Source organism: Pleurodeles waltl, chromosome 7, assembly GCF_031143425.1.
Source record: "Pleurodeles waltl isolate 20211129_DDA chromosome 7, aPleWal1.hap1.20221129, whole genome shotgun sequence".
NCBI classification, from domain to species: domain Eukaryota; kingdom Metazoa; phylum Chordata; class Amphibia; order Caudata; family Salamandridae; genus Pleurodeles; species Pleurodeles waltl.
Window position 1 is genome coordinate 543246112 of NC_090446.1, and position 21558 is coordinate 543267669.

The window sequence follows — 21558 nt, forward strand, 5'->3', positions numbered from 1 at the left end:
ACCAACTTACTGTATGGGAGTGGGAGTTTCTAGAATTCTCCTCTCCAGCTTGTTTAAAGTAAATAAGAGGGAAGCTTGACGACATGGGTTAGCCAGAACTCATTGTCAGGAGGGGTACGTCTTTGCCCGGATTCCCACTGTGGGTAGGTCTCTCTTTTCATGGTCTGGCTTCACAACTAGAAGGTGGCAAAGAGATGATGTGTATGTTGAGCCCCATGGTGATGCATTTTTAATTCTTATTTTTAGCTTTGCGCTGTGTATGAATATATACAGTAGACACTATGTATAGATTTATGCTTACATGCACGGCTCGTTTTCCTTGAAACAGAACTAGCAGTAGAAAGGAAAGCACTTGGATGTGCAATTAAAAGTTTTGTATAATAGGTATCAGCCTGGGGCTTTCTTCTGCATGTGTCAACTACAAGCTTAACTTGAGGCATGGTGTAGTATCAAATAAGGAGATGAAATGTGTGGTTTCACCTTTTGGGTTTTTGGGTCATAGCCTTTTTAAGATTCAAATGCGACTTCTCAGTTTGTCTATAAACTGTAGTGACTGTCCCTTTGCTCTGTCCCATTATGTGTGGTTGTGGAGAAGGAAGATGTATGGGTCTTTGCTTTCCTCAGTATATATATCTGTCATGACATTCAGCTCAACATAAATGTGTCATGTTAGAATGAGGTCCTGGTAGCTGCCAAACCACACAAGACACAGCCGACAATATCTGCTCCTGGTGTAGTATCTTATGCCTAACAAAGTAAAACATGAAGAAAAGGTTCCTTTTGTAAAAAGCCAGCCTAGATCCTTGAGATGAAGTGTCGAAGTGTGTACACTTACCTTATAGATACTCACTGCGTCTTGGATGGGCAGGAAACTATGGTTGGAGTGCTTGAGTGAATACCGGCAGATGACACATGCTAGGACTCCATCGTCCTTACAAAAAAGCTTCAGTTTCTCCTGGTGGCACTCGCACTGCTCCTTGCTGCTCTGCTCTCTGCAGTCTTTCTCCACCAGGATTGTCCCCCTCACTCTTTCCACGAGGTTGGCCAAAGTCACAAGTGCAGTGTAGCTTCCAGCTGAGAACGCTGCTCTGCAGATTGGACAGGAGCAGCGACCCTGGCTTTCGCAGGAGCCATCAATGCAGACGCGGCAGAAGTTGTGTCCACACTGTAGAACGACGGGGTCTCGGAAGAGCTCCAAGCAGACGGAGCACGTCAGTTCTTCTGTGATGTCACCAATAGGAACGGCAGAGCCCACAGTAAGAATCTTCTTATGTGGTTCCACTGCTACCTCTTGGGCTTCCATTGCTACAAGAGAAAGTAACACAACTAAATATACGACAAAAGCAGCAGCATTAGAAGAACGAAAAAAGTATATCATGCTGAAAATTCAGTGTTCTTCAGTAGATTTCTGTTAACATTCTGCTTTTAAATAAATATGCACCACAGTGGGACAGAGACTAGAATGAGGAATCGTTCGACATATAGAGCCAAAGAAGTATTAATCATTAAGTCACGTACACCTATTTCTGTAAGTCAATTAACTTAAGCTGGACTCAATACTTGTGTCTTAATTTAACTAAACTACAGGAAGGTAAGTAAAATAGACTACAGAAAACGTGGAAAGTAATAGAATGGTATAGGGAGAACAGACATGTTTTCATTCCGTTCTTCATACAGCTTTTTAATCGGCGTCCAGGTGTAGCTGTGCTCTGAATGGTGCTTTCTTTATGATTGAAGCGATTCCTTTTCCAAGTGGCGCGTTAGCACCTACTCCATTCCGTGTAGGGCACATTAAGGGACTTTCGGATTTTAAAGCTCAACATCTAATCAGTTACTATTCTGCAGTTTACCCATTAAAAATGAACAACATTAATACTTTGGTTTGCTCATTTCTGCTCATCACCACAAAAGCCCATCGTGTCACTTGTGTGTGCAGTGCTGGATTCATCACTCGATCCCAAAAGGGCAGCTCGCTCACATACCCATACACTGATCCTCAACAGTATCATGATATATAAGGAACTCATTTGTCTGTTCGTTTTGTATGGCATTTATAACCTCTCCCTCATGCATGAAACCGTTTTTGTGGGGCAAACAGATAAAGCAATTGTGCAACGTGTTATTGAGCATGGAAACATAAGCCAAAAAGCAGTATTTGACCATGTTAAGTAGCAAGTTAGCAAAGCTATTTCGAAGGTTTGTGTTTGTTTTTTGTCAATGTGCAGTCTTACCTAGGATTGAAGTTGGGGCTGGAAGAAAAAACCGTTGTGTTGCTGGTTCTTTGTTTTGTCATTGGTTGCGCAAGAGGTTAATTCAATCTTCCATCTCACACGGCGCACAGCTGGCAGCGCTGGGTCAGGCACTCAGTACTGCACAGTGCCAGACCGACTGCTAAAGCGCCTGCAGGCCGGGTGCGAGGTAGTGCAAAAGGAATGACATGAGACCTATGTGTGTTCAATAGCTTGGACGCACGGGGTCTCCCTGGCTCCAGTTGCTCAGCTCTTTTTATTAACTTTGGTCCCACGTGATAATGCGATTGTATTCAATGGGGCAGGGAACACAGGGCTAAAACCATTACAGGGTCCCAACTAAGAACCTCCAGTTGAGTCACTAGCGCAACATTACATTCCTCCTTTACTTTGAAACAAATGTAAACTAGCATAGAAACGCATTGCACAGGCGGCACGATTAAGCTCACAAAGACAACAAATATTCAGGCTACATATCAGAAGTTCAGACTAGGCAACCTTTGGAACATGTACCTGTGTAGTACTTACCAGTCCGTGACTTCATATCACATGATCCCACAGATGGGACAATACCTTATGCGACTGCCCTGACTACCCATGGTGGCAGGTTTTGTAGTTCAGCTACATCAGCAGCAGGTGGCAAAGGATCATTCACACTGTCACTGCTATCTCCTTGGTTGGGAGGGAATGGAGGCTGGCTGGTAGGTGTCAGAGCATCATCTAGGCCTTGAAGTTCCACGTCTGATCCTCCCTCAGTTCTTGGCTCAGTGAAGGCTGCATGTGAAATCACTTGAACTGGGAGGCATTTTGAGTCACTTCTTCATCTCCGATCGGCGGTCACTTTAGTGCCATGAAGGTGAACAATCGTTCAAGGGTGACACTGAAAAGGCATTCAAAACTAACTTTCGGGAAAACTGTCATTCACGAACACTAAATCCTGGAATTGGAGACGAGATGGTCTTGCATTTCAGCATCAACTGGTCGGGGCATTGGAGGCACGTTGTTTGGCCAGAACTCTGTGGGTATCAACGGGGCAAGAAGTCTATTTTGGATTATGCAGGATGGAGTCTTGTATCACTCGACCCATGAGGAGATGTCCGGGGGCCTGTTCTGTGGTTTGAGCGAGGTTTTATGGAGATAGTTGCATAAGTACGAATAGAGTCCTTAATATTTTGTTTAAAGTTCTCATGAACCACTCTACTTCCCAGTTGGCTTGTGGCCAACAAGAGGTGACTTTCTTGTGGGTGATGTTTAGAGACCGGAGATTCTCTGCAACCTTGTGACAGTACGTGGCAATATTTTTGCTAGTCTAGGCAGTACATTCTGGGCTCCCTGGTACATGATGATTTATACCTCTGAGTATTTGGAATATTCATCAATGATTACCATAGCATATCTCCTGTCTGGGAGACTCCCAAAAATCTAAGCTTTCACATATCCATGGTTTTTGAAGTCCCCTCTTGGTTATCACTGGCGATGAGTGGTCTGGCCCTCAAGTAGCTTGGCACCACAGGCATGACCAAACCATGGTTTCGACTTGCTGATCCATGAGTAGGAACCACACCTTCGTGCGGAGTCAGTTCTTAGTTTTAAAGATCTCCCTGATGCCCAGCATGGGCAAGCTGCACCTCCTGGTCCTGTAGTTTGGTGGGGGAGCACAGGGAGATGCCCTCGCAGGAGGCAACTATCCGGGTCTGCACCTAGTTCATGATATGGTTTAGAGGCTTTCTAGAATGTGTGGAGCCTCAGGAAAGCTTTGGGCCCAGTTGCTTTTAAGATGATGCCACTGGCCACTCCTCACAGCCTCTAGGGCTCTTTGCAGACATTAGTCCTGGCTGATGTCTTGATGGATGGCCTCCAGTGGGGCATGAGCGCTCAACAAGGTCTCTTATATACTCCTCCAGATCCATTGCTTCTGCTTCCTCTTCAGGTGTGGGTGCCCAGGGGTGTCTTGACAAATAATCCGCAGGGTTGGTCATTCCAGCACGGTTTTCCACTTGGCAGATATTATCTGAAAGCTGCAGGCATCCACTTCTTGATTCTAGGTGGTGGTTTAGACGCAGTCCCTCTGAACAGTGAAAATAGGTGTTTGTGGTCAGTGATGACCACAAACGACCATCCGTATACATACAGATGAAGTGCTGCACCCTCAGTGTATTGCTATAGCCTCCTTCTCCATCTGTGAATACTTTTGTTCAGTCACAGTGAGAGACTGGCTTGTAACTGCCGCAGGGACCCATTCTCCTCTGTCAGGTCGCTGCATCAACACTGCTCCTAAGCCTCATGGGCCTGCATCCCCAGCTATCATGGTTTCTTCAACAAGTAGACTAATATCGTGGGGGGGGTGGTAAGGCGTCTTTGGTGGCTTGCAAAGCAACTACTTGCTCTGGATCCGAATTCCAGTGTACTCCTGACTTTGTTAAATCTCAGAGGGGCTATGTTAGGGTGGTCAGGTCTTTGATAAAACGGCCACAATAGTTAACCACACCTAAAAATCTCCTGACCTCTAATGTGGTGAGAGGCCGAGGTATTTCCTTGATGTCCTGCACCTTCTCCACATCCAATGCTACTCCTTCAGCTGAGAACTTGTAGCCAAAGAAATTTAATTGTTGCTTGAGGAACTCACACTTGCTGCAGTGTGGGGTGAGCCCTGACTCTTCTATACAGCGGAGCAGCTTCTGTAGTCTGGTGTTGTGCTCTTGCACTGAACTGGCATACACTAGGATGTCATCACTGCCATTAATGACTCCTGGCAGGCCTACCAGGAGTTCCTGAATGGTGTTTTGAAACATCTCAGCGGCACTTGAGATCCCAAAGTTCAGTCTGCGGTAACATCAGAGAACTAAAGGAGTAGAGAAAGTTATTATATATTGATTCTTCCTCTCGAATGAGCGGATGGTAGCCAGATCTGAGGTCTACCTTAGAGGACCAAAGGGGTCAAATCACACCTCTAATTAGGTCATCGATGGTGGGAGTCAGATGGGATTCTCTCTATGACCACATTCGGCAGCTGCATGTCCACATATGTAGACTTCACCCACATGCTTCCGTTTTGGGTTACAACAATAGGGAATACTCACGAAATGGGTCCTGACACCTTTTCTAAGATGTCCTCTTCTTCCAGTTTTTCCAACTTCTTCTCTACTTTCGGGCTAAGGTGAAAAGCCATTCTTTAATGTTGCAAGGCTACTGGCGGAACTCATTGATCAATATGTAGTTTGATCTCCTTCCCTTTTAAGCACCCTGTGACTTCCAACACTTCGGGGAATTCTGCCAGAATGTGGGATACCCCCTCTTGGTGAACTCCGAATGCAAAGTTGATAATTTCTAGTGCCTCTGTAGTACAGAACCCTAGTAGCATAAATTACCCTTCTTTGTCACACACACCAGAGATTCCACAGCTAGGGATCTTTGAGTGAGGGGCATTCACAATTTTCTCTGCAATGGCAGAGACTTGTCCTGTCTGTATGTAAACACCCAGATTGATGTTTTCTGTAAGGGTGGAGCAGACTGTGAAGTATGGTACATCTCTGTGGACATTAGATTTGTCGATGCTCCGGTGTCTACTGTAGCTACTATTGGGTGTACCCCAACATGTATTTGTCACTGGGGTAGATGTTGCTGTGATGGTGCTGCAGTGCCTATGGTGAATACAGAATGTATGACGTATATTCTGCAGCCTCACCATTGGCCATTTCACTATGGCTTTCTTGTGTTACAGGGATGGCACTGACAGAGGTGCGTGGCGCTCGCCCTTTGCCTGCTCAACACACTTTCGCAAAATGGTTGTATTTTCCACACAGTGCGTATTTTCAGCCTTTTGAAGGACAGTCTGCTGGGTGATGTGCTGGACTGCCACAATATCCACACAACTTCGCTGGCGTGGCAGCCTTCTTTGTTTTTACAGATCCCGAGTGAGGTGCAATTGTATTAACTAGCTCTGTCTTTACAGTTCTTGGCAAAACTGCTTCCATGCGTGAAGTGTGGGTTTTAGATAGCTCCTTAGATCTTCCAATTGTCATAAAATCTGCCAGTGACTTGCCCGATTCATGTAGGATACATTCGCTCTGCTTTGCTGATGAGCAGCCTAGGAGTATTTGGCCTTGTATTTCTCCTCTCTCATCACCAACCCCATACGTGCTCCGATTCCTTTAGGTGGGTGTAGAATGTATATATTGACTCCTCAGAGTGTCGCCTGGCCTGGCGAAATAGGAATCTTTCATAATCTTAGCCATTGGCTTGAAGTACTCGTTTAGCGCCTCTAGGAGTGTTGCATGCATCTTCGGAGTAGCTTCCATAATTGTTTTTCCTCCCAAGGGCTGTGCCATGATAGTAGTGAATTTTTGTGATATTCAAGGTGATGCTTGATTGGCTCTAGACACTATCCCTATTTGCCTTGGTATCAGGCACGCAGGCTGAGGTTACTGGAGTCACTCTAAACGTGGTGTCTGGGCCTTGGCACTTATGTGCTGTGCAGCTTAGTGAATTCTGCTTCTTTTTCCTTTATTCTATTGAATCAGGCAGCAACTACAGTATTTATATCATCATTGGTATGGGTGAGACATTAAAGTAATGCATGGTCACATGCACTTTACACACTGCCCTCCTTTAATTTTGACTTCATTTTTGTTGCTTTGTTTATCTTTATTGAGCTCCAAATGATGGCGCAGAGTAGAGGACTGATCCTCTGCATTCACAGCGGGGCATCAACATGCCCTGCGCTTATGTTCTGCGATATGCCTGCACACGTGGACACCAACGGACGATGACGGAACTGCAGCTGAAAGGAGCCCCATAGGGCTGCGCGTGCCAGACAAACTGCAGAAAAGGCCCGCAGGCCAGGTGCGAGGTAGGCCCAGAAAGAACAACACAGAGATGTATGTGTGTTCAATAGCTTGGGCGCCCCCATGTCTCCCCGACTCCCACTGCTGAGATCTTTCATTACCACTGGTCCCACGTGATATCTGTATTGCACCGTAACACCCAACAGGGCAGGGAACACAGGGCAAACAGCCCTGTATACAACAGACGGGGTCCAAACTAACGTGCTCCAGCTGCGTCACTGGCGTAACATTAGACGGTGTTGCCAGGCTCCAATCATTACTGTTGAGGACGTTAGCCAGTGTTATCTTGGAGGCCATCCTACTATGGCTCTGCAAACTGGATCAAGTACCACCTTAAGTCTCACAGTAATGAGGGCAAGCAGTAACAGTAGGGAAGTAGTGGGGGGAGGCGCAAGCTAAGAGCTCAACAAATCAGCCAAAAGACACAATAACTTCACCATGCAACTAAATGCTTGTCTTTTTAGTAAAATAAAGTACTTTTAAACCCACGTCAGTACTACTACTGACACAGCACAACTTAGAACAAAAACCATGGGTCCTGGCTGAGATTCTTCCTGGCGGCAATACACCCACTGTGTTCCTTCAACCACAGAAATATAGGCAACACACTTCCATCCTCCTTGGAACCTGGTCTCATCCTATATTGTGTACCATGGCAAGATAAGCTTTCGATAAGTGATCCCATTTGCCACAATACTCGGGCTTACTCACGCAGCACCCTTCTATTGCACATGTAGTATACACACACTACACAAGCACTTGACCCACATACACACACATAGGATGCCAGCTGAACGTTCTGGATATATCCAACAGCAGAACTTTAATCAGGAAGGCCCTGTAAGCTAGACGCTCAGTGACACACCTTAAAACGTCTTGTCAGAATCTTCATCTCCTAGAACATGGTATGCTGCCACCTCTACTTTATCTGCCATACTCAACACAGGGGACAGCAGTCAGCTGTCCACCATGAGGGCACGCTTGGTGCACCTCTCCATGTCACAAGACTGGTCCAGGACTTCCCAGAGTCAGGAACAGGCCCAGACCTCTGTGCACTCTATGCAGTGGCACTGGGGTCAAAATAAAAGTTAAGATAGCACATACACATAGTTTGGCTCGATGGGCATTGAAACATGCCATGTAAGGCGCATTCCTACCCCATAATATTGTGATCTCTACTAAGGCCCTCATTATTAGCAGCCTGGTAATTGGGCTGAATGTCACCCCGAAAACCCCCAACCCTCCCACACTCAGGCCTCTGAGGTACAGATAGTGGGAGGTGTGGAAAAATCTAACACTACAAGTTGGACCCTTGGGGTCTATTAATGAATGAGGAATTACCGAGGAGGTGAACTAGTAAGGCTACTTCTCTCACTAATTCCTCATTTTGGGCCGGCAGCTGCTGAAAGCTCTGGGTGAAAGACAAGAGATCTGCAGTATTTTTGGATTTCTGTGATCTCATAATTCTGGTGGGCCCTGTAACCTATGTTGCTGGTCCCATCAGAATTTGGACATCACTTGTAATGAGGGGAAGAGTGAAAGGAATGCTCCAAATATACATTCTAAAATATAGGTATTCCGAGAAGCACACTAGTACTTCCATTTCTGATACAGAACAATTCAGCTCTGCCCCCTATAAAATTTGGAAGAGAAGTTTATTGCGGGTCCATGCCAACAAAGGGCAGGAGCTGATTTAGAGTTTGGCAGAGAGGGTCTAAAGATGTTGATGCCCATCCTTTCAAAGGTGGTGCCATCAAATGGTGATGGGATCAGGGTGGCTTTTGCTTTTTCCTAGTTTTCCCACTAACCTGGCAGGTAGTACAAGACCTGCAAAATGCATCCAAGGCAGTCTTCTTTCCCAGCCAACAGAAGTGGAGACAAGCCTGGCAAAAGTTTTGTCTTGCCCCAAATGCGCTGCCAGGGGTTGTGTAATGAGCCAAACCCAGTCGGAAGGCCCTGTAGTCCTTGGGGGCACCAACATATAGACTACCCGAGTACCGTGAACCTTAGGCTCACTATACAGGAGATCATTCTCCCAGTAGATTAGGTGATCCCCGGAGGCATCCTTTGTTGCTTAGACTGCGGCTTATCAGCTCAAGCCCTCAAGAGTGGGACACTCCTCCTGCACCTTGCAGAATTCCTCCTTCGTGGGCCCACCCTAACTGTGCTATCCAGCAGGCTCAGGAAGGTCGCTTAGGGTGACAATGTCCTCTCCGGTTGCCTTGGGGGCCTCCTCATCAGGGGCCCATGTCAACCTCACTTGTGGAAACTTCAGCGGCTTCTTTCCCATGCCCCTTGCCCATCTCCTTCTTGGCAGCTGTCTGGGCCATTGTTCCAAGCACCAGATGCCCTTGACTCCCTTCATGGGTAGCCACTGACCGTGTAGTCATACAGGGAATCCCAACATCTCCAAGTGTGATCTAAGCCTACCTACCTCCCTCCAGGCTTTGTGCTCCAGGCTGTTGCCTAACAGACAAAATGGCCTTCATGTGGGGTGTACTTGATTTGCTCCCCAACCTCTAGTGTCAGAAGTCTGTCCCACCCCACAGTAGGCATGTGTACCCACAGAACCACTCCTCCCCCCAGTACTCTTCAGGTACCTTGTGAACCCTCAGCGTGACTTCGTAGACAGAAAATCATATATACACACACATCATCTCCCACCACATACCTGGGCACCAAATCCTTAGGTATGCAAACCCTTTTCTCTCCTTCCTGTACTGGCAGTATGCTGGCACCATCACTGCTGGAAGCGGTCTGTCTGGCCTTGATGTCCAGCTCTTTGAGACTCAGTTCAAGAGCCAAAAACGAATGGTTTTCCAAGGCCCTTTCAGCCTTCCTCTTCTCCAAGGCTCTTTTCTTCTCCTCTGCCTCCATTTTATATTTGACTATCAGCAGCTTGTTCTCTCCTCCCTCCTCTCTGCCAGTTCGTCAGGTTAGGCCCTGGCAAGAAGCTCCAATTCAGGGATCTCACACTCCTCATCTACTGAAGGTGGTTCCTCATGAGGGCCATCCTCAGCTGTGGTTTCATCCAGTATGGCGTGAGCTTCTGCATAGGGCCTCAGTGCCTTTTGCAACTCCATCTTCCTCATGGTGCTCTTGGCAGGTAGTCCATACTCCTTGCAAAAGTCTGAGCTGAGCCACAATGTATTCAGATATGTTGGCCAGCACGCATTCCATGCTTGTCGCCTTAGATCCAGCAGCCAGCGACACTACTTTGAGAGAAATAAAACAATTAAAAAAAATAAATTAAAAAAAATGCCATTCAGGGAGAATTTAAAATTCAAATTGGTCATGGATTTGGAATAGTAGTGGACATCAAATCACTGTATGGCACTGCACAAACAAGTCCTATCCTTACCGCTGATCACCAATGTTAGACATTGGGTAGTTAGATGACTAGGATATGAGTCCTGGTCAACCAGCAACAGCAATCCTAGTCAGGGTAGGGCACAAGCAAACCCTAAATTGACCTATGCTCCTCCTCTGGCAGCCTGGCACAGAGCAGTCAGCCTTAACTTAAGAGGCAATGTGTGTCTGTGCAACATTTCAAACAGTAAAACAGTGAAAACACAACCAAAAGGGTTCCACACCAAGTTAGAAAAATAGATATGACTAACAACAAAAATCCAATAAGTATATTTGGAAATGTTGAATTTCAAGGTTTTAAGTAAAACTAGCACTAAGAAGCCAAAAAGCGCTACTGAGGATATCTGAACATGCTGGACCAGGACAAAGTCAAAAGTTAAAAGTTAAGATCAGCCGCCATGGAGCGTGGGCCAGCTACCAGGACCCAGTTAGGCCAGCAGAACCAAAGTACCTTAAATCTTGGTTATAGAGCATTGCCTGGATCCATGAAGATGCATTGAGCAGCCAAAGTGATGGGTCAGTCCGATATGTGGCGAGGCTGAAGTGCAATGTCATGTTGCATTGACGAGCCTGTCAACGGTGCTTGGTATGTAAAGGCCGGTGTCGAGGATACATCATGTAGGCGAGAAGATGCATTGCTTCCCATAAGTGGTGAAACTGCAATGCGAATTTTCGCAGTCGGCAAGGCTGCCATCAAAGAAAGACGTGAAGAAGTTGCCCCAGGAAAAGTGTTGTGCAGTGGTGGTTCCAAAGGTAATGCGTTGAACCCAAGATGTGGGACGCAGCGGCAAATCAAGTCTGTTGCAATGGGTGCAATCCATGCAACAGCAGAAATGCGTGGCTTCTGTTTGAAGAGGCACCTCTCAGCCAATGAGATGCATTGGTCTTCCTCTGGGATGCATCACTCATCAGGGGATGCGTCAGTTCCACACCAAAAAAAAAAGAAAAAAAAAAAACACCCTAGGCTCACTTCCAAGGGCACAGGCATGGGGTGGCACTACTTGGGAGGTTAAACTTGCAGATGGCAGAGTCCAGGTGCATAAGTGGGGTGGTTGGAAGTGTTATGTCCCTGGGACTTCGGATCAGGAGACCAGCCAACTAGCCCTTGGAATCAATCTAGGTTCTCGGTTTAAGTGATGCAGGTCCAGTCCTTCTTACCCAGATAGAGGGCAGCAGATCAGCACAGCAATGCAGGAGTCTGGCAGAGTGCAGTCCAGCCAAGTTGCAGTCCTTCAGCAATACAACAGTCCATCTTCCTAGCAGAGTATCCACAAATCCAGAAGTATACTGAAGTGGTGGTATCAGAGTTCCAGTTCTTATACCCAGTGGTGCCTTTCAAGTTTGGAAGACTTGAAAGACAGGCCTTTGACGTGCACAGAGGCCCTGCCCTTCCTGCCCTGGTTCCAGACTTGCTACAGGGGAGTATGCAGCCCTTTGTGTGGGGACAGGACACAGCCTATTCAGGTATAAGTGAGACTAGGTCTAGCCTCCCCATCCTGCCAGGGTGGCCCATCAAGTCACTAGCTCCCATTGTGCATGGCTGTGTGTAGGGGATTGGGGGGGGGGGGGGGGGGGAGGGTTACACAAAGCACAGCTGTCACCCACCTAAAACACGTGATCAGAGACAGGTAGCAGGCATCAAATGGCTAAGATAAGAAAATGCAAACTGTCTAAAAGTGGCATTTTACAGAGCTGTAATTTAAAATCCAACTTCACCATAAGTTTGGATTTTAAATTGTGTTTCCAGAGACACCAAATTTGAAACATCTATCTCATCAAAATTGGGAATTACACTTATAAAATGTAGTAAGGTAATCTCAAGTTGATCCGCTTGGAGTATTGCTGTAGTGAAAAACACCTGAATTTTTCCATTACCAGGACATGTAAAACTTAAGAGTACATGCCCTGCCTTTTAAATATATTGCGCCCTGACACCTGAATTGTCTGATCTGTATAACAAGGGTCAGTGTGGGCCTGTCAAAATGGTTATTTTGCCAGGTCAACATGGCAGTGTAAAGTTACAAACAGAGCCTCTGCAATGGCAGGCCTGGGACATGGTTAAGGAGCTACTTAAGTGGGTGGCACAATCAGTACTGCCAGCCCAGTAGTAGCATTTAATTTACTGGTCCTGGGTACACACAGTACCACTTTACTATAGAGTTATATGTAAAATAAATATGCCACTTGGGGATAACTACATATTAATATGTTTAGGGGAGAGAGCACAAACTATTTAGCACTGGTTGGCAGTAGTAAAGTACACAGAGTCCTAATACCAGCAAGAATGAGGTAGAAAAGTGGAGGACATAGGCAAAAATTTGGTGAATAGACCACCCTAAGGCTGTCAAGTCTAACAGCAAAGATCAAGGTCAATGGATGCATGTCAATGAATATTCTTTTAGGCAGATCCACTTGACATTGTTATTGCCCCCTCTTTTGTTTGCATTTCGGATGGAACTGTTTGCTTCAGTTATTAAAAATATCAAAGATATTATGAGAATCAGGTTAAAGCATGTGGGACATGCATTTAATTAATAAGTTAGCCAATTATGTTTTGATAATGAGAAAAATTATGGCAGGCCACGCTGAAGTAGCGTAAAAAAAAAATATATATATATATATATATATCTATATATCTATCTATCTATATCACTTCGGGGTTCAAAATGTACGCAATAAAATCTAAATTTCCCAACAGATAAGAAAAAGGATTATTTTAAACACTCATTAAGCTATTTAGGAATTTACATAACCGATTCATGCATGCCCCTTATCCAATCCAGACATCCAACCTCTGGCCCAGTCTCACTTCCTCAATCCCCACAGAAACCCAGCCTTTGGTTCTGAAAGTGGCCACACACCTCCCATCACTTTGGCTTCACGGAGCGCTTAAATGATGATATTACAAAGTTCAGCATAATTATAAATCAATGAGACGCTAACAGGTGATTTGTCACGCTTTAGAAATCTTGATTGATTGAATGTCACTTAAACAATTATTGTGTCAGCCAAGTGATATCCCCAATGACTGATCGAAGGTAGCCTTAACATTGTCATACTTTTGGGGGGTTGGTAACTGCTATGACTTGGTCAATAACCCTGACTGAGCAAGAGGACTCTTTGCTACACAACTATGCCTTGTTTAGGGTGTTACAAGAAGTTGTTTGCCATGGCATCTCCTGTCCTAGAAAAGTACAGGAAAAAAGTGACTAGATGATTCATTGACCATGCCTTGGTAATGGCCAAAAAGCAAGTGACGACAAAGTGGAAAGCAGCTGGGCAGCCTAATCACAGATCATGGAAGAAAAAGTGATAGAATGAGCAATGTGGGAGCATATTATTACCACAAGAAGTTAAAAGGGGAAGAAGGAAGTAAGATAAGCCCAGGGCCTTAAAGACAATCCTAACAGAGTTAACTGATACAAATGGAGGAGTCTCCAAGATTAAGTGCAGGGGAATAATTGCTGTAATCAACACCAAAGCCATACATGTAGGAACAGGACAAACTAGTGTCAGATTGTTCAGAATGAACTACGTTGGGAACATAATGTAGGATGCAGAAAGGTAAGCAAGTGGCATACTGTTAAAAGGATACCGGTCAGCTGCCATTACATGATTAAAACAAAAAAACAATTTGATTGGAAATCCCACAACCTACCTTAATTGCGTTCAATGTAATTGTTCAAGTTGTTTTAATTATTTAATAGTATATAAAACTAAATATGAAACAGCACTGATTAGATTGTAGACAATGAATTGCCAGCTTGTGAATAAGTAAGCCTTTAGTGTGAGATATTTCTGCAGCAATACCATTGATCCTAAACACTCTTGAGAAGTACGTCTTACAGCACTGATTAATATGTGTCTGAATGTTCATATGCTGAATATTCTTTGGGCCTTCCTTATTGTAAACTAATCTGTTTGCCAAACACACACAGGAGGTGGATAATGAGATGCTTGATCTAAAACAAGGAAATTAAACACTCCATTCTTATCTAACAGAGTTCAATCAACGAGCTGCAGAAAAAACTGGCACAAAGAAGAACCTTCTTAATTCTTTTATAAGGGCTTTTCCAACACTTTAGAAAAGGTCCTAGTACAGGTAATTGATTAGTTTGACTCTTGTGATGGTTTGATGAACTTTGGAGTAGAACTGGATCACAGACTTGAAGACAGTGAATAAAACGGGACTGGGGCCCACTAAAGTAGTTTTCATTTGTCAGGAAAAAAAGGATAACAAGCTAAGCCCTTCCACCAAAGGGCCAGAACCTATGTAGACTGGCAGTTGGGGCCCAGACAGTGCATGAAACACTAGATCAGGAAGACAAATCAATCAATCATTCCATTTGTAGAGAGCACTATTCACCCGTGAGGGTCTCAAGGCGCTTGGGGGGGGGGGGGGGGGGGTGCTACTGCTCGAACAGCCAGGTCTTGAGGAGTCTCCTGAAGGTCAGTAGGTCCTTGGTCTGCCATATGGGGATGGGGAGGGTGTTCCAGGTCGTGGCAGCAAGGTGGGAGAAAGATCTGCCGCTGGTGGTTGTCCTGTGGACGCGTGGGACGGTGGCTAGGGCTAAGTCGGCAGAGTGGAGCTGACGCTTCGGGGTGTAGAAGGTGAGACGATCATTGAGGTATGCTGGTCCTGCGTTATGGAGTGCTTTGTGGGCGTGGGTTAGGAGTTTGAATGTGATCCTTTTGTTGATGGGAAGCCAGTGTAGTTCTCTCAGGTGGGCTTTGACGGGCGATGTTGAGGATGAGGCGAGCGGAGGCGTTCTGTATCCGTTGCAGTCTTTTCTGGAGAGCCGATGTGGTTCCTGCGTAGACAGCGTTGCTGCTGACGAGGGCCTGGGTAACCGTCCTTCTGGTTTCGGTAGGGATCCACCTGTAGATTTTGCGTAGCATGCGGAGGGTGTTGAAGCAGAAGGATGAGATGGCATTGACTGGATGGGTCATGGAGAGCGATGAGTCGAGGATGAAACCCAGGTTGAGGGCGTGGTTGGTGGGCTTTGGTGTGGCTCCCAGCGTGGGCGGCCACCAGGAGGCGTCCCAAGCTGAGGGAGTTGGGCCAATGATGAGGACCTCTGTTAAGTTTTAGTTGACTGCTCTTCATCCAGTTGGCGACTGCCTTCATCTCTTCGTGGAGGTTGGTTTGGGCGGTGGCGGGGTACTTGGTGAGAGAGAGGATCAGCTGGGTGTCGTCGGCGTAAGAGACGATGTTGAGGTTGTGAGATCGGACGATTTTGGGGAGCTGTGCCAAGTAGATGTCGAAGAGTGTCGGGCTGAGGGAGGAGCCCTGTGGTACCCTGCAGATGGTCTTGGTGGCTTCAGATAGGAATGGAGGGAGGAGGACTCTCTGTGTTCTGTCGGAGAGGAAGGAGGTGATCCAGTCCAGGGCCTTGTCACAGATTGCTGCGTCGTGGAGGCGTGTGGAGGCATACGGTGTCAAAGGCAGCCAAGATAGGTCAAGGAGGATGAGGTTTCTCATTTGTCCAGAAGGGTTCGGATGTCGTCGGTGGCAGCGATGAGGGCGGTCTCGATGCTGTGATTGCTGTGAAAGCCGGATTGGGACGGGTCCAGAGTGTTGTTTTCCTCCCAGTGGTGGGTCAGTTGCCTGTTGACAATCTTCTCGAGAACCTTTGCCGGGAACTGAAGCAGGGAGATGGGGCGGTAGTTTCTGAGGTCCTTAGGGTCCACCTTGTTTTTTTTTTTAATAAGGCGTTGATCTCGGCGTTCTTCCAGCTTTCCGGGGAGGTGGCGGTCTCGAAGGAGCTGTTGATGATCATACGGAGTTAGGGGTGACAATGGAGCTTTCTCTGTTGTAGATGTAGTGGGGGCAGGTGTCAGATGGAGAGCCGGAATGAATGGTGTTCATTACTTTGGCGGTGTCAGCGTCGTTGACGTGTGTCCAGGAGAGCAGGAGGTTGGTGTGGTTGGGGGGCAATGAGTTGGAGGGGATGGTGGCTGCCGGTGGGGTCTTGTTGTTTAAGCTGTTGTGGATGTCTGTGATCTTGCGGTGGAAGAAGGTGGCGAGGGAGTCGCAGAGGTCTTGCGAAGGTGGGATGTCGTTGGTGCTGGAGCTGGGGTTGGAGAGTTCCTTCACGATGTTAAAGAGCTCTTTGCTGTTGTACGCATTGTCGATTTGTTCCTTGAAGGAGGATCTCTTGGTGGTCCGGATGAGCTGGTGGTGCTTGCGGATGGCGTTCTTGAGGGCTGTGTGGGTGGCTGGTGTCTTTTCCTGACGCCACTTCTCTAGTTTTCGGCAGGCCTGTTTGGAGGTCCAGAGGTCGGTGGTGAACCAGGTGGCCTTTCTAATAGTGCGGTTGTGAGAGGGTTTCTTGATCGGGGCCAGAGTGTTGGCGCAGTCGTCAATCCATTGCTGGAGGTTGCAGGCGGCTGTGTCAGCGTCGGTGGTGTCAGCTGGTGGGGCGAGGGTGGAGATCAGCTGGTCATTGGTGATCTTGTTCCAGCTGCAGCAGGGGGATCAGTTGCGGGTGGTAGTGGATGGTGGGTTTATTGAAGGTGAAGTGGACGCAGCGGTGGTCGGTCCAGTGGAGTTTGGTGGTGTGGCTGAAGGCGATGTGGTTCCTGGCGGAGAAGATGGGGTCGAGCATGTGTCCGGCGGAGTGGGTGGGAGATGTGACGAGTTGGTTGAGTCCGAGGTTGGTGAGGCTGTCGAGCAGGGCGGTGGAGTTGCTGTCACTGGTTTTTCGAGGTGGAAGTTCACGTCTCCGAGGAGGATGTGGTCTGTAGATGCAAGGGCTTGAGTGCTGATGATGTCGGCGATGGAGTCACTGAACTGAGGTCAGAGTCCAGGGGGTTGCAGATGAGGGTGCCCCGGAGGGTGGTTTTGGGATCAATGTGGATTTGGAAGTGCATGCGTTCGGCAGCACTGAGGGTGTCTTTGGTGTTGGCTGAGATTCTGATGGTGTTCCTGTGGATGATAGCGATCCCTCCTCCTGGTCTGTTGGTGCGATCTCGGCATGTGATCTTGTAACCGTGTGGGATGGCTATGGCGATGTCGGGAGTTGAGGAAGGGTTCATCCAGGTCTCTGCAGGAAGTCGATGTCGGGGGAGGAGCAGACAACACGGTCCCAGAGTTCGATGGCGTGCTTGTGGACAGAACGGGTGTTGAGAAGGATGCATCTGAGGTGTTGCATCCGGTTGTGGCGGTTGAGGAGGTGGCTCGGAGGGTGGAGAAGCTGCAGCTCCAGCAGGAGAATGGTCTGTGGGTGAGCTTTGGTGAGGCCTGGAAGCAGGTAGTAGAGCAGCCAGTGTTGAAGGCGTGAAGGGCATTGGCGTCGCAGTGGAGTCTGGTGCTGGGGGGATCCTGGAGGCCTGGGGGACTGGCGCTGGGCGCGGTCCAGGCACAGACAGGCTTGCCTCTGGCACGCCAGCAGCGTGGCTGCCATTAGGAGGGGGAGGGAGGAGCAGCTGGGGGGGCGGGAGGAAAGCGCGAATGGGGGTGCAAGGGGGGCAGGGCCGCGGAGAACGCAGCGGCAGGGAAAACCACAGGGGAGAGGCTGAGAAGCAGGAAAGGCAGCAGAATAAGGCACAAAAAAGAAACTGAGCAGGAAAAACAGTGAAAAACAATGAAAAAAGACACAAGGCAAACAGACAAGGCAAAACACAGACTGACAATACTTACGGCACCACTGACCACCAGGGATGAGGCACAGGAGGGAGCCTGCAGGTGGAGGAGGGCCTTGAACTCACAGTAGCATTTGCGAGGGCAGGAAGAGGGATGCAGGCACAACGGTGGAGCTGTGCAGCACGGGGAGCTTCTCCTGACCTCAAAGCAGGTCAAGGGTTGCTCTCCTCACCGCGCAGCAGCCACCATTAAGAAGGGGAGATGGGAGGGAGGAGCAGCTGGAAGGCGGGAGGGAAGCGCAAATGGGCGTGTGAGGGGGCTGGGCCGCAGCAGCAGGGAAAACCATGGGGGAGAGGCTGAGAAGTGGGAAAGGCAGCAGAATATGGCACAAAAAGAGAGAAAGCAGGAAAAACTGTGAAACTGTGAATAACAATGAAAACAGACCCAAGGCAAAACAGACCAGAAATACTTACGGCACCACTGACCACCAAGGATGAGGCGCAGGCGGGAGCCTGCGGGTGGAGGAGGGCCTCTAACTCGCAGTAGAAGCTGGGAGGGCGGGGAGAGGGACGCGAGCACAACGGTGGAGCTGTGCGGCACGGGGAGCTTCTTCCGACCTCAAAGCAGAATGTGTGCTTGAACTGTAGCAAAGAAGGACACTTTGCTACAGAAATTCCAGCAAACCCTAAATCAAGCAAAGCGTTGGCAGGGACACTGGATAAAACCATGGAGGTTCATGAAGACACCAATGCTTAAGAATAAATTAGATACTTCTGTCAGGAGCAAATCAAATGCCAGTTTAATGTTCAGACCAATATTTTGACCCAAGATATTGTCATCTGCTAATATACGTTATCTGGGCCCTGCCTACACAATCCCAAGTAGCCTTACAAATCCACCTGGGTGGAGAAGAGACAGGGAAGTCACTGACATAGCTTATGCTACATCCTTAGATACACCCATTGCTAGAAAAAGACCTCCCAGACGCTGTTCCAGCCTGAATGTGGAATTGTCCTCAGGGCTAAATTATCATGGAATGTCAGGGGTCGAAAAATCTACTTGATCACTGCTATTGGTGAGTTTTATTGTACGAGGTCGACGCTATTTTTAGATTCCACTGGACCCTTCTTCTAGCAGTAGACAAAGAACAGGTGTTCTGTTCAGTCAGAAACTGAATTAGCAATTAAGATGCCTTTAAATCTTATTGTCCCCACATTTGCTCTGTGTTCAGAGACAGAGGTCAAATGTCTGTTTGTCTTCTTGCAATGGAAATACTTTTCCTTGTAACTGCAGAGTTCCAGGATCTTGTAAGGTGAATTGTCTCACCTATGTGAAGTGAAAGGCTTTTGGTATCAGCTTTTTCTTAGCACACAACATTTATATAACTAAGTCAACTTTACAAACTCTTCACAATATATTTCAGAAGCTGTGAAAGACCATTTTTTGTACTACTGTGTGATGAAAAAAATATTATAATAGGATGAAAAAAAGTCAGAACACTTTACTGGTGATGTGCAAATGATACATGTTTTCTGAAACCCAATTTTCACAGAGTATAGTCAATACATGTTATAGTTTTTATCAGTAAAGCTGCAAGTTAGAGGGAAGGTTTTTGGAAATTTACTATCTGTAAATGACAGTGTGCTACCACAACATGCTTTAGTAATATATTTATTACGAGTGTTTAAACAAACTGAGAAACACTCCTGCCCTGATGGCAAAGCTATTATTAAACTAAGATACAAGTCATGCATGGATCATGTATACCCTATATGTGTGCTAGATTTATTATACATGGAGCAAATATTTAGTGTATTTAATCAAACAAAAGAGGATTATTTTTTTTTGACAGCAGAAAAGCTGAACTCCTATTTGAAGGTGCACTCATGTGAGAATGAAGAAAAAGGTGACTGTAAAATACAATATTTGCCTAGGATCACCCAATTTGAGACCAGTTTCCAGGTCAAGTACATCACAGTTAGGTCGAGTAGATTATTCAAGTCACACGACCTGCAGGTCTAGTAACATTTTTATGATTTCTCAAGGCCTGAATGTGATAATCAACATGTTGAAAGAGTGGCACTTAAGGAAGGTGACCCTTGGCCTTACTCATTTTTACCAGAAATATTTAGAGGGACCGCCACGGTTGGTTATCCTGTTGCCATGCACAGTGATGAAAACCACACTCTACCACCACAGTACAATGATTTGCAGGATTTGTTTAGCAGTCAAAAATGTGTTGTGGGAGCAAGACGCTAGCTTTTGTTATGTTGGATAGCCTGCAACCATGGGCAATTTTACCATGCAGTAAAGCATATGTCTTAAAGCAGAAAGAAAATTAAATGAACATCTGTGAAAATATCTTGATGAGTGCCTGCCAAATGGGTTTATCCAAAACTTGATATCTTTGGTGTTCCCATAGCTCTTGTGTGTGAGAAAAAGAATGGCGAACTCAGCAAACACTACAGAGCCATGAAGAAAATCACCCTAAAAAATAGATAGCCATTAGGATTACCCTTGGTCCAAGTTCTTCTGGACCATGCATGACAGGCAGACATTTATACAAAACTTGACCTACACAGGCGTACCATCTTCTCAGAGTGAGAGGGAGACGAGTGGAAAACTGCATTTTGTCCGCATTATGGACTCTACTAATACACTATCATGCTTTTCGGATGCTGTAAAACTCCAATGGCGTTCCAGTTTTTTCATTACACATAAGGTCCTGTAAGACTTTTTGGATGTATGTTTGGTGGTCTATACAGACGATATTTTAAAGTACTCCAATGCTGGAGCTGAGCAAGTGGATCAGGGGAGACTTGTCCTTCAACATCCATGTGAGCACCATTTGTTTTCCAAGTCAGAGCAATGTATTTTCCACACTGTGAATGTTGCATTTCTTTCATTATCATCCCAGTGTGAAACAAATGAACCAAAGGAAGGCCTAAGCTATTTTGAGGCAGCGTCCACCCTCTCATGTCAAGAAGGTTCAAAGCTTCCTAGAATTTGCACATTTCGAAAGGCAGTTTATTGCTAACCCCTTTAGTATAGTTGCCTTAATAGCCAGTCTCCTGCAGAAATGAGTGTTTTTTCTTGGACCCCATAAGCAGAACTGCCTTCCAACAGTGGAAAGAGGATTTTGCCTCAGCACCCATTAAGACAAGACCCAGCAATTATATATGTGGTGGAAGCGGACGCTTCTTAATTTGATTGGAGTACTGCCCCAATGAAACCCAAGCCTGGGCAACTAAATCCTGTTCAGTTTCTCTTAAAACAGTTGCTTCCCACTTAAACAACAACACAATCAGAGAGAAGGAGCCATAAAAGCTCCCTTTAAGAATAGATGGATTACTTTCTAGGGGTCCGCCGTTGCCATGACGATATATTTGGACCACAAAAATCTGCAATTTCTACACCCAGTAAAAGCATTGTCCTCCAGACAAGTGTTTGATGTTGCTTTTCAGTAAGCAAGACTTTGTCATAACATAACAACCATGATCAAAAACCACCC

The 21558-nt window shown here is 46.6% G+C and overlaps 1 protein-coding gene across 1 annotated transcript in view; it reads right to left on the bottom strand.

Moving 5' to 3' along the window:
* The window catches only part of LOC138304327 (zinc-binding protein A33-like), a 234134-nt gene that overhangs the window by 175082 nt on the left and 37494 nt on the right, over positions 1–21558 (bottom strand). The window contains exon 2 of the mRNA XM_069244283.1: positions 836–1305. Within this exon, the coding sequence (XP_069100384.1) occupies positions 836–1303 (468 nt within the window). The 5' untranslated portion in view covers positions 1304–1305. The remainder of the gene's footprint in view (positions 1–835; positions 1306–21558) is intronic.